At 47.9% G+C, this 12997-nt stretch overlaps 1 protein-coding gene across 2 annotated transcripts in view; it reads right to left on the reverse strand.

Annotated features, from left to right (window-relative positions):
* Positions 1 to 244: 244 nt before the first annotated feature.
* EVA1C (eva-1 homolog C) overlaps positions 245 to 12997 on the reverse strand; it is a 105898-nt gene continuing 93145 nt past the window's right edge. For both annotated transcript variants that reach the window (XM_068978187.1, XM_068978178.1), the window contains 2 exons: positions 11959 to 12048; positions 245 to 768 (listed from right to left, as the gene is read on the reverse strand). In XM_068978187.1, the coding sequence (XP_068834288.1) occupies positions 392 to 768; positions 11959 to 12048 (467 nt within the window). In that variant the 3' untranslated portion in view covers positions 245 to 391. The remainder of the gene's footprint in view (positions 769 to 11958; positions 12049 to 12997) is intronic.

A 12997-nucleotide genomic window follows, 5' to 3' on the forward strand; every position in this document is an offset into this window, starting at 1 on the left:
TAGACAGAGATCTTCTGAATATCCATCTGTGAAATGAAAATGACAGCATCATCGCAGGAAGTCATCATGAGTATTAAATAACTTAATGCACGAAAGCAGCTAGAACAGCGCTGGGCATCATAAGTGCTCGACAAGTGTGAACTCTAGCTCTGTTAGCGTGTACACGTGACTTTAAACAAATAACAGAAGACAAAGATTTCTTCCCTCCACATTTATTTTGGGATGTGCTGTAAACAGTTTGAAATGTCCCTTTAAGAACTTTCTGGCTTCCCCAGTATTGGATGGCATGACAAATTCTCCTTCACAGAAGGTACAAGTGGAACAGAGCTGGAGGGGCTTTTGGAACCTTCCCTCTTCAGAAAGTGTGCTCACATCGGGATGGATCTGGCTCTCAGTAGAACCGGCCCATGTTTCTTGGGAGTGAAGTGTCCAAGCCACTGTTCATCCATATTTCCTGGATGATCTGCTCTCTGCGTTCAATCCTCTCTGCCAGCTCTGCAGCCTCTATGGAACTGTAGACAGGATATGTAGTCCTACCAAAGCCCGACAGATCCCCTGGCAAGTCGGAGTCAGAGGAGTCCTCCTCCCCCTCCTCATCCTGGCTGTCCTCCTCAGCCTTGTCGCTTCCTGGCACGAGGTGCTCCCTTGCCAGCTGCAGCTCCTGGAAGTCCTTGGTGCAGGACACTCTGGTGACCAAAGCGCACAACGTGAGTGCCAGACCGATGCAGACGCTGGACACGAACAGCAGGGCGGCTCTCTCCGGATGGGCTGTAAAGGCAAGAGAGCACGTCAGGGCCCAGGGGAGCTCAGCCCTCAGCAGGCCTAAGGCCCGCAGGAACAGTTACGCGGCCAGGCAGGAGGGCAATCAGAATCCCAGTCCTGGACAGAATCCCCGAGACCGGCCACACCTAAGAGCATATGCCCCTACTGAGTAAAACAAACAAGAAAGAGGCTTGGAGCATGTGTAGTCAATATATGTATGTTTATGAGAGGACACATAGCAAAGGACCTGAGAAGGTGGACCTTCCTGAGTTCAAATGCAGACCTGCCACTCAACTAGTTGTGTGACTTTTGGCAAATTACATCACCTCTCTCTGCCTCAGTTTTTTTCACCTGTAAAATGGAGCCCAAAGCCCCTTTCTATCATAAAGTTACGTTACTATGATGCTCTCAGAACACTCAATGACACATAACAGATGTTTAAGAAGCTGTTAGCTATTATTAATTGTAGTAAACTTTCAAAAATGAATTACATATAAAGTATGAGTGTAAGCCCTAAGATATTAAATGTTACACAGCTTAACTTCTTTCAGATTAAAAAATAAATATAAATAAAGGTTCTGGTAATGGAAGTTCCACATCCAAATGATTGTATAATAGGAACAGAAGCAATGCTAATTTGTATTATGTACCTTAGTCTATCTAAATCCTAACATATGCTTAATCCTTACATTAAATGTGGAAAGGACTGTTCCTCTTCAGCTCTCTATCCCCTGAGGTGCTAGCATTCCCATTTGGGGAAGTAACAATCCAGTTAACTTTCCTATAATATAGATCAGGAGTTGACTTTTTTTTTTCCTGTAAAGGGTCAGAGAGGACCTATTTTAGGATTCGTGGGCCACAGGACCTGTGTGGCAACTTCTCAGCTGTGCTGTTGTAACACGAAAGATGATACAGATATGGCTGTGTTCTAATAAAACTCTATTTACAAAACCAGCCTGTGGGCTGTACTTTGTGAATCCCCAACATAGAGACTCAGACTGAAGTCAAGGGGTGGCATGGGGAGCCACCGTCTGAGCGTGGAGCCAGGACGGGAGCCCAGCCCCTGAGCCGTGGGCAGCTTGTGAGATGAACCACTTGCACGTGCTCCTACGCCTCCACAGAACCATCCTCCTCCAGGCACATGGCCCCCCGTTCACTATACTCGAATAACGAGTTGTCTCTGCCGCCTCGATCCTTCCCAGAGACGCAGACTGGAGGTTCAGATCTCAGCGGCTGTTACGTTTCATGTCCAGTCAAGAAATCCAGCCCCTGTGATCTGACAGGAGGGCTCTAAGTGGGACACGTTATCTTCTTGAAACGTGAAACTTCCCCGGTCGGCTTCCTTCACTCACAGTTCGAGTCACTGGTGAAGTCACCAGCCTCAAATGTTCTTTGTTGCCATCAGCCCTCTGAGCACAGTCTCATCACTCTCCCTAAGTCACAGAAGTCTGAACACAAAGCTGATTTTGATAGGGAGAGGGGCAGTGAGCTGTGTCTGCAATGCAGACAATATATTATAACATTAAAACTAGTAAATTTTAAATTAAGATATTAAAACATTATAAAAATAACAACAACATATTTTTCCCAAGAGTTAAGGTTATTTTGATCCTGGAAGTGTTGTTAGTCACTCAGTCCTGACTCTTTGCAACCTCATGGACTGCAGCCCACCAGGCTCCTCTGTCCATGGAATTCTCCAGGCCAGAATACTGGAGTGGGATGCCATTCCCTTCTCTGGGGTATCTTCGCAACCCAGGGATGGAACCCACATCTACTGCACTGCAGGCAGGTTCTTCACTGTCTGAGCCACTGGGGAAGCCCCAAGGTAGTTTGAAGATTCGGTCAACTGGAGGCACATCTTTTGTGTTCTATTTCTGAGATGCTGGCATTTGGGACACAGTCGAGAAGCCATTAAGCCAGAATATTACACAAAATGATGCTGAGAACCAAGGCCCTGATCTGAGGGGCGAATCCTTTCTCCTTCTCCCCTTGCATGTCAAAGCCTCTGCTGGGGGTGGACTCATTGCTTCTGACTCCGCTGTCACCTTTCTTCCCTTCAAATCCTCCTCCTTTCTTGCCCCTGCTGCCTCCTGCCCCCCGCCTCCCCGCCACTGCCCCACCAAGCCTCCGGCTCATTGTCTTCTCCAATCCTTCCTGTCCTCATGGTTCTGATATGGGCTTTTGGTGCAGCCATAATTCAGCTTCCCCTTCTCTTGCGAAAGCATCAACCTTGAGCCCACTTACAGCCAGGCCTACAACATCACCTCCTGCCATGCCTGCAAGAGCTGCTGCCGATGGCGAAACGGACTCCCACCCATTTGTGACCTTTTCCAGCCAGCCCCGTTCAGGACAGGCCAGCTCCAGGCAGAAATACCCCGTGCTGGTCAAGCTTCTGGGAAACAATGATCACTCACAGCCCCCTTCTCTCCTTGCCCACAAGACCATCATTCCCAGCAATGGTCTCATAGGCGCAGAAGGGGCTCAGGCCAGGACAGAGGCCTGCCTCTGCTCCAGACAGGTGGGCTAGTTACTGTTCCCCCTTCCTTGCTTTCTCTCTCTCTCCTTCCCCAACCCTATTTCTTTTTTAAAGAATTAAACTAACCATGTTGTTGTTTAGTAGCTAAGTTGTGTCTGACTAGTCGCGATCCCATGAACTGCAGCCTGCCAGGCTCCAGGGGATTCTCCAGGCAAGAATACTGGAGTGGGTTGCCAGTTCTCCCTCCAGGGGATCTTCCTGACCCAGGGATCAAACCCACATCTCCTGCTTGGCAGGCAGGTTCTTTACCGCAGAGCCACCAGGGAACCCTTAGGGTATGACACAGTCTTTATGGGTCAATACATGGCCTTCTTTTGTATTTATTCATTTAATTAAGCAATTTAAACTCTGTCCCCAGCACCTGTGCTGTGAATAAGCCCCCTGAGTGGGAGCTGGGCCTTGACAACACCTGTGTCTAACCTGTGGGTTCCCCTCCCGCCAGCCTGCCCCCATATCAAGGTAACTACACCTGCATTCCATGGCCATTCCTCCCCTGCTTGCCTTTTGAGTATAGCTTCCTGCATCTCCACGTATTCCCAACAGCTTTAGGAAAAGGGTGTAACATTACAGCTTAGTGTCTGGGCTTTGGCGTTTGCTTTGAACCCAATAGTATACGGCTGCATGCTACTCCGCTCTCTTGAACGCACTGTGGTTCGTTCACACAGTCACCAGGTGGCGGGCATCCGGGGGCTGCCAGGTTCCTTCTGTGGGCCTTGTAGCCATGACCACTCCTGCAAATGTCCCTGGGTCAACACGTGCAAGTGTTTCTCTCCAGCGCTGACCTAGGAGGGCAACTGAATGCGTCGTAAGACGTGTGACTTTGGGGAAATGTGGGCAGGGTGGCTTCCGGAGTGGCTGCAGTGCCTGGGAAACCGCGTGACTCCTCGTCTTCTCCAGCACTAGGTATGGTCAGGATTCTAGCTTTTTCCCATTTATGGGTACAAAACTGTATCTCACTGTGGCCTGACTTGTATTTATTTCCCCAATCCCCAATTATGTATCCATCTCTTCAGATGCTTACCTAGTCTCGCTTGTCAAACTGCTGGCTCATGTCACATGTCCACTTTTAAAACTGGGTCTGCGCTGAACGTGAACGTGAAGTCATTCAGTCGTGTCCGACTCTTTGCGACCCCGTGGACTGTAGCCTACCAGGCTCCTCCCTCCATGGGATTTTCTAGGCAATAGTACTGGAGTGGATTGCCATTTCCTTCTTCAAGGGATCTTCCCAACCCAGGGATCGAACCCGGGTCTCCCGCATCATAGACAGACACTTTACCGTCTAAGCCACCAGGGAACTCTATACATACAGGCTCCATATATTGTTGGTATTAGGCATTAGACAGCATATACATGGTGAATGACCTGTATTTTCCTATCATTAAGGTGCCTTTGGATCTAGTGAATTTATCTGAAAAACAGGAAGGATAACACTTCTCTACCTTTCCCGCCCCTAGCTGGTCTCCTCTCTCCTTTCCTGCCCTCCTCATCCATTTTCCCCATTGGAATTGTAATCTTTTTAAAAATGCACATCAGATCGCATCCTTGTCCTACTGAAAACCTATATAACCTTCTCTCTCTGCCTAACAGATAAAAAGCAAACCCTGACCATCACCTATGAAGCTTGCTAGAACCTGGCCGGTGCAACCAACCTCCTCAAGTTCAACTCCAAAGACTTGAGCCCCTGCTTTCTGCTTTCCGGCCACTGGCCTCTCTCCAGCCCTCACAGGGGCCAGATGACTTGGCACCTTGGTGCTTTTGCACACGCCGTTCCTTCTGCCTGCGATGTTCTTTCTCCCCCTCCTCATCCAGGCCTCTGTGCCCCATGCCCAGCCTGGACTCAGTCCCCGTCATTAGGTCTCATAGCCTCTCGAATGTTGTTAAGTCTCTGAGTGTATTTTATCCTTTCTCACCCCAAAGAATGCAAGCTCCCTGAGCACTGGGGCTGAACGGCCTTGTTCTTTGCCCAGTCCCCAGTGCCCAGTCCTAACTGAGGGTGACACAGCTCTCTGCTGAGTGCTGGAAGGGAGGCGCCGTGTATCTACAGCACTAGGCTTGGTGGCCTGGGGTTGGGGGCTCCACGATGTTAGCTGCCTTTCTTCCTCTCTCCCTCTGCTCTGGAAGTGGGGGTGGGTGGGGCTGGGGATCTGGATTCTGGTGCCACTGGAGCTTCTCACTCATCAGACCCTAGGCACCTCTGGCTCCCATGAACCTCTTGCCAAGTGATCACTCTTCAGGCCATTAAACTGAGTCTGCTGAGATCCAATGATCAAAGATGCCAAACGTGGCAACTCTTGGGCCAGCCAATTGGAATCGAGGTTTCTTAGTCAACTCAGCCAACTGGTCTGCAGTCACAGAGTCACAGATGTTAGCTGATGGAGCCGTGGCTGGGAACTGGCCCAGTTCCTCCTGTTCTCACTTGCCCAAAGCCACCACCCAGCTGGGACCCAACTTGGGGTCAGAGCTCTGTCCAGAGCCCCAGGCTTTACACTAAGAGGACGCCATCTGTTTTCTAAAATCAACTGGACCACTGTAGGCTTTTGTGACCCCTTTGCCTATCATGTGTGTGCATGCTAAGTTGCTTCAGTCATGTCTGACTCTTTGTGACCCAACGGGCCGTAGGCTCCTCTGTCCATGGGATGCTCCAGGTGAGAACACCGATGGGGTGGGTTGTCATGCCCTCCTCCAGGGGACCTTCCCAACCCAGGCTCCTGGGAGATCTAAGAACCCACATCTCTTAAATCTCCTGCATTGACAGCTGGGTTCTTTACCACTAGCACTACCAGGGAAGCCCTTTGGGAGGGTAACAGGCAGGAAGGCCAAGGGTCTCCAAATGGAGGAAATAGGCTGCAAGTGTCAGACATTTTTATCTCTCTTAAGTGGCAGGAGGAAACAAACTAGTGATATATATATATATATTTTTTCCCCCTTCTCTATACAAATTTAAAAAGGAAGTTTCTCTTAAAATACTGTGCTGCCATAATGACACCTGGTTCCACCTGAAGTTAACTATTCTCAAACCTTGAGTTAACCAGTGCATTTTTCTTGTGGAAATGTTTGTCTTGAGCTATGTTAATGTACGATGCATTTACCCCAGACTCTGTCTTCAAGTCAGTTCCACCTAATGGCTGAGAACCTACTTGACAAACCATTATGTTATACTCAGACATTGTTCTCCTAGTCTATGTAAACGAAACTATTTGTATGGTAATCTCCCTTCTACAAGATTCAAGTCAATCATTTAATGGCCTGGGATGAATTGTCTGGTGCCAAGATTATCCCAAAATATATCTAATGGATGAGGGGCCTCGTGCCATTCTGAGTTTTAAACATTCCTTTCTTTCATTAACAGACTGATAGTGACTGTATATGGAGAAGGAAATGGTAACCCACTCCAGTGTTCTTGCCTGGAGAATCCCAGGGATGGTGGAGCCTGGTGGGCTGCCATCTCTGGGGTTGCACAGGGTCGGACACGACTGAAGCGACTTAGCAATAGCAGTAGCAGCAGTGACTATATAACATCCAGCTAAAAACTAGCAGGGGGGTACTCTTTCTGCCCCCTTCTGATGCCTATGTCAGAAGCTTTCTCTATCTCCTTTATACTTTAATAAAACTTTATCATACAAAAGCTCTGAGTGATCAAGCCTTGCCTCTGGCCCCGGATTGAGTTCTTCTCCTCCGGAGGCCAAGAATCCCAGCGTCTTTTCGTGGGTCAGCAACAACCTGTCACCTTTCCTATTATATATTCTGTTAAAATAAAGGCATTAGACTGCTTGTTAAACAGAATCTTCACACTGTGCTATTGTCAGCCTTACGCTCATTTGGCCTTAGTTCCTCACAGGTCCAGTAAAGGACTTGAATTTCATCAGTGGTGGCAAGCCCTGGGGAGTCTCACCAAGGTGGCCTTTAAGGTCTCCTGACTCTTAGAACTCTGGTCTGCAGCCAACAGAGCTCCAGCTCAAACTTACTGTGTCTAAAAAAGACACCAAGAGACTGGGCAAGAGCTCCATCCTGGGGGGCCCTGCTACCGTCAGGTGAAAAAACAAGGCGTGCTGGGCCTGGATTGACAGCACCTAGGGATGTGATAGTAACTTTCTGTCATGGAAGCAAAGATTAGAGGCCGTGGGAACACTTCAGAACCCACACTTCCATGACAAGGCGGTGCTGATTTCCCATCCTTCTCCCTGACAGGGGATCATGTAACTCCAACTTCGGAATGTGTTATGATACTTCTGTTTCATTGTGGGTCTGTCTGATATCCTAGAGCTCCCTTCACATGAAACAATGACACCCTTCCAATGCTGCATTTTCGTCCATGGCCCCACTTACCCCCATGCACCCCAAAAGTCCACAGTGAGCTCTGCCAGAGGCCGAGGACACACAAAAGCCCAGGTCCAAGACAGGGTCAGAAATGCTAGGCCGCAAAGGGCAGGAAATATTAATAAAATGCTCACTAGATGGAATGGAAGACATCAAGTTCTGAGCAAGACTAAATAAATGTCCTGTGACACAATCTTCAGCTGAGCCAGCTAACAAAGTCACCTCCCCAAATCTCCAACACACACACACACACACACATTCATACACACACACACTCACACACGCAGAGACACACACACATACACTCACACAGAGAGAGACACACACACATCCATCCCTTTCCATTTCCCTAACTTCGAAAACTTTCTCAGAGCTTCTTCAGACCCATGATCTAAATTCTAGAATGAATTCAATAAATATGTCTATATTATTGAGAAGAGGGTAAATTCAAACGTGGGCTTCCCCATGGGCACTGTGGTAAAGAATTTTCCTGCCAATGCAGGAGACACAGGAGATGTGGGTTTGATCCTTGGGTCAGGAAGAGCTCCCAGAGAAGGGAATGGCAACCCACTCCAGCATTCTTGCCTGGAAAATTCCACAGAGGAACCTAGTGTAGTCCATGGGGTCACAAAGAGTCAGACATGACTGAGCGATTGAGCACACACAAATTCAAACATTCCTATGAAGATGTCTCACAGACCGTTTAAATGGCTCAAAGAGAAACCGTTCATCGGGAACCCTTGGATATTTCTGTGTCCGTTCCACCAGCCTGTGTGTCTCCACATCCCGGGATAAGCCCCTTGACTCTGGGTTCTAGTCTGTCGGTTCCCCATGTGCACTTGGCGGCACTAATGTGACCAAGCTATCTGTAGCCTGACCTGAGGACATGTCCTTCTGATTTGCTCAGTCCGTTGTCTATTTGGTGATTTTGCCAGAATCTTCCCAGCTTACTCTTGGTTGCTTCTGTTGGGACTCCTCCAGTAGGAGGGCCTCCTCCTCTCAGTGGGTGTCCAGGGAGCCTAGTCCAGCCTTCTGATCACGTCCCTACATCGAGGATGAAGATGCCACTGAGAGCTGGCTGGGGCACCACTTTCTAGTGATGATAATGGTGATACTCTCATTGTGCGATGCTCGTGTTGAAACGGCTCAGCCTAAGGTCCTGCCCTTCACTGCAATGTGCTGGCCTAACCAGTGAGGAGGATGCTGTGAGCTGGGGACCATTCAGAAGAACCACCCAGAGAGTAACATGCCCAGGAAATTCACAGGCAGGGTCAGAGGCCCCTGTCCCCCTAAGACTTTGTGAGCCTCTGTGATTTGATGAATGAACTTCTAGTGGCAGCTCCGTTTCATTAACACCTGACACAGCGCATTCAGAGTCTTTTTCTCTTTGACATGCAATTTTGGCTTGGCCTCAGAACGTGCTAAACATCCCTCGATAAAACCTGATAACCCACCGAGTCTGTACATTCCTTAAAAATTGGATACTTAGAAACAGCAAATACAGGGTGATGATAAGGTACAAGACAGCTCAGGAGACCAGAGGAGGACTCATCATCTGGTCACTAATTAACTGTTAACTGTGCATCTTCTCGGTGCCAGCTCTGTCTCAGTCACTAGGATATGGCAATGACTAGGATGACAAACATCTGCAGCTGAAACCTTAATGTCTAGTGGAGAGATGGGTGCCTAATAAGCAAATCTCTCCAATGACTTCTGATGCTGATGCTGAAGCTCCGATACTCTGGCCACCTGATGCAGAGAGCTGACTCACTGGAAAAGACCCTGATACTTTGAAAGATCAAGGGCAGAAGGAGAAGGGGGCAGCAGAGGATGAGATGGTTAGATAACATCACTGACTCAATGGACATGAGTTTGAGCAAACTCCGGGAGATAGCGAAGGACAGGGAACCTGGTGTGCTGCAGTCCATGGGGTCGGAAAGAGTTGGACGCGACTGAGCGGCTGAACAACAACAACAAATGACTTCTTGCAGTAATAAGCGTGCAAGAGGATAGATAGGGATGGAGAGAAGCTAATTCATATCTCTCGAGGATATTAGGTTTCCATCCTTCAAAATTCTGAAGGGCACACGTCTCTGTTGGAGAAGCTGGAAGGCAGGTTTTGTATCTGTTGAGTCAGATCCTGCTCTGCTGCTGGCCACTCAGTGTCCTCAGGCGCATGGCTCAAGTCCTCTGAGTCTCAGCTTCCTTGTGTGCAGAAGAGGGCATGAGTCCCTCTCTCAGGGTCACTACTATGTATCGTAACCTCTGAAATTCATGCACTGAAGCCTTCACCCCCAATGTGACTATATTTGGAGACAGAACCTATAAGGAGGTAATTAAGTTTCAATGGGGTCATACAGGTGAGGCCCTGATCCAACAGGATTAGTGTCCTTGTAAGAAAAGACACCAAATGGAATCTAAACTATGACCCAAATGAACTTATCTACAGAACAAACTCACAGACGTAGAGAATGGGCCTGTGGTTGCTGAGGGGGTGGGGAAGGATGGGGGAGGGTTGGACTGGGAGTTTGGGATTAGCAAATGCAAACTATCATATATAGGATGGATAAAGAAGATCCTAGTGTATAGTACAGGGAACTACATTAATTACACTACTATAGCTTGTGATAAACCGTAATGGAAATGAACATGAAAAATAATGAGTATGTATATTAATATGAAAGTGAAAGTGAAGTTGCTCAGTCGTGCCCGACTCTTTGCGACCCCATGGATAGTAGCCTGCACCAAGCTCCTCCATCCATGGGATTTTCAAGGCAAGAGTACTGGAGTGGGTTGCCATTTCCTTCTCCAGTATATTAATATATGTATAACTAAATCACTTTGATTACAGCAGAAATTAACACAATGCATTAAATCAACTATAGTTCAGTTAAAAAGAAAAAAGAATAGACACCTAGTGTTTTATTTCTCTCTTTCCCTCCCTGCTGTGTGAGGATATGGGGAAGGTTGTCTACAAGCCATGAAGACAGCCGTCACTAGGCACCAAGCCTGCTGGAACCTTAATCATGGCCTTCAAGCCAGGAAGAAAACACATTTCTGTCGTTTAAGTCACCCAGTCCACGGTCTCTTGTTAAGGCCGCCGGAGCTGAACAAGACAGTTATTGAGGAGAACGGCACAGCCAGAGTGGCCACAGCATATAAGCCTTGTCACCATTCCTCTGTGTGAAGGATTTTCACGTTGCCTTTCCACCAAGGGGCTCTCTAAGGACTCTGAAAATATGGGATATTTCCAACAATAAAATCTCTTACATCTCTTAAGTTTGACAATTATCCAGAACGGAAATGGGATGGTGGTTAGAAAGGAGAGGACTCTCAACAACCGCACAACCACCACACAGAGAGAATATTGGTAAGAAGGTCCCAAGCTGGAATACCAGCTCTTGGATTGAGGTGTTTCCTCAAGCCTTTATTATCCTCTACGGAAGGCTTACTCCAAATAGCCCCAGCTCTGGCAAGGGCTCCAATAAGTCATGCCATAATGCATTCTGTTACCATGCATTTTACGGAAGTCTTCAGAAGTTTTGGCTCCCTGAACAGAGGCAGGCAGGCATTGCTGAAACTTGCGGAGTCAACATTCCAAAATACGGTCCATCCGGAGGTGAGCAGAGAGGCTGATGAGGAAAGACGGCGTGCACCACGCCCTTGCAGACGAGCCATTCGGGCTCCGCTAATTAAGGAGGATGGAGTCTGATTGATCCTTGAGGGGAAGATTATCCAGGGAAACCTTGGCAACCACAAGCAGTAACACTGGTGACTCAGAAAGGGTCTCTGCCTCCACAGACCACGACCTGTTTTGTTCAGTAAGTCATCTTTCGGCTCAATGTTCTTCCAACCAAGGGTGGAATTCAATAATCCTGTGCCCTTCCCAAGTTTTCAAGCCGGAAAATGCATTCCTCAGCTTCCTACTTTGCAAAGCGGAAAATTCCCCTGGAGACCAGCTGCTGGAGAGTGGGACTTAAGCATTTGTGGTTCTCTTGTTGGTCGCCAGTGGGACCAGTATCTAAATTCAGATCTCTCTGCTTCTGGACTGTAGAAGACTGCAGTTGCTGTGTCAGATTTAAAGTCTGTTTTCTTTAATATTTTATTTGGCTGTGCTGGGTCTTAGTTGAGGCACGTGGGACCTTTTTTGTTGTTGCAGCATATGGGATCTAGTTCCCTGACCAGGGATCCAACAGACCCCCTGAACTGGGAGTGCAGAGTCTTAGCCACTGGACCAGCAGAGAAGTTCCCTGCTTTCTTTAGCCATCCAAGTGTTACAATTAAACAGAGCATTTGTGAATAAGAATTCAGTAAATCCATCTAGGAAGTTTGCAATTACCTACCTCTAATGTAAGCAAATGCTGCCAACGAGTGGCTGACAATCACACCATCTTTCCTCAGAACCCTCGGTTCCCTTGGGTCAAGGTCTACACCTGTTTCATTAAAAAAAAAAAAATTGCAAGGCTGATTAATCACAACTGTTCCCAGTTTGCATTTTGTTCCTAAACCAGGATTGCCATCATAAATAAAAAGTCACAGAAATCCAATAAGTGGGCCTTTAACAAAATTAGGGATGACTAAGCCAGAAAGTGGAGAAGGCAATGGCAATCCACTCTAGAACTCTTGCCTGGAAAATCCCATGGATGGAGGAGCCTGGTAGGCTGCAGTCCATGGGGTTGCTAAAAGTCAGACATGACTGAGCGACTTCACTTTCACTTTTGACTTTCATGCGTTGGAGAAGGAAATGGCAACCCACTCCAGTGTTCCTGCCTGAAGAATCCCAGGGACGGGGGAGCCTGGTGCGCTGCTGCCTATGGGGTCGCAGAGTCAGATATGACTGAAGCGACTTAGCAGCAGCAGCAGCAGCAAGCCAGAAAGGGCATTTTAGCAGACAGTCTCTGAAAATATTAAGTCATGAAAGGGATTTAGAAATTCTAAAATGTGTTGGTTCCAGCTTCATTCATCCACTGTACTGCAGAAGGGAAGACATTTCTTTTTCCATTCTAAAGGCAATGGCACTCATCATGCCTCTGGGAGATTTAATAATGTCCCACTTAACTATAGAACTGCTGTCTGCTCTGTTGACCACAGATAAGAAGGCCTTGAATTATGGAGGGAGGTTGTGCTGGAAACGTCTTTGGAAATAATAGAAAAATGCAGAGCAGATCTGGTTTCAGACGCCTGGTTAGGTTGCTGTGATGGAGCTTAGGGGGCCCCTAATGGGGCAGCTTATGGGCTCTCGGGACCCCTGGGAATGTTAGATAGGGTTTTCAGGCCTCCACTGCAAGGGGGCCAGGATATTCATGGGAACCTGGTAGGAGCCCTGTGAGAAAGAGAAGAAAGGGTGAGAGAGGCAGAAGCTGGTGGAGAGTTGGAGGGGCT

Source organism: Capricornis sumatraensis, chromosome 1 (assembly GCF_032405125.1).
Source record: "Capricornis sumatraensis isolate serow.1 chromosome 1, serow.2, whole genome shotgun sequence".
Classification (NCBI taxonomy): domain Eukaryota; kingdom Metazoa; phylum Chordata; class Mammalia; order Artiodactyla; family Bovidae; genus Capricornis; species Capricornis sumatraensis.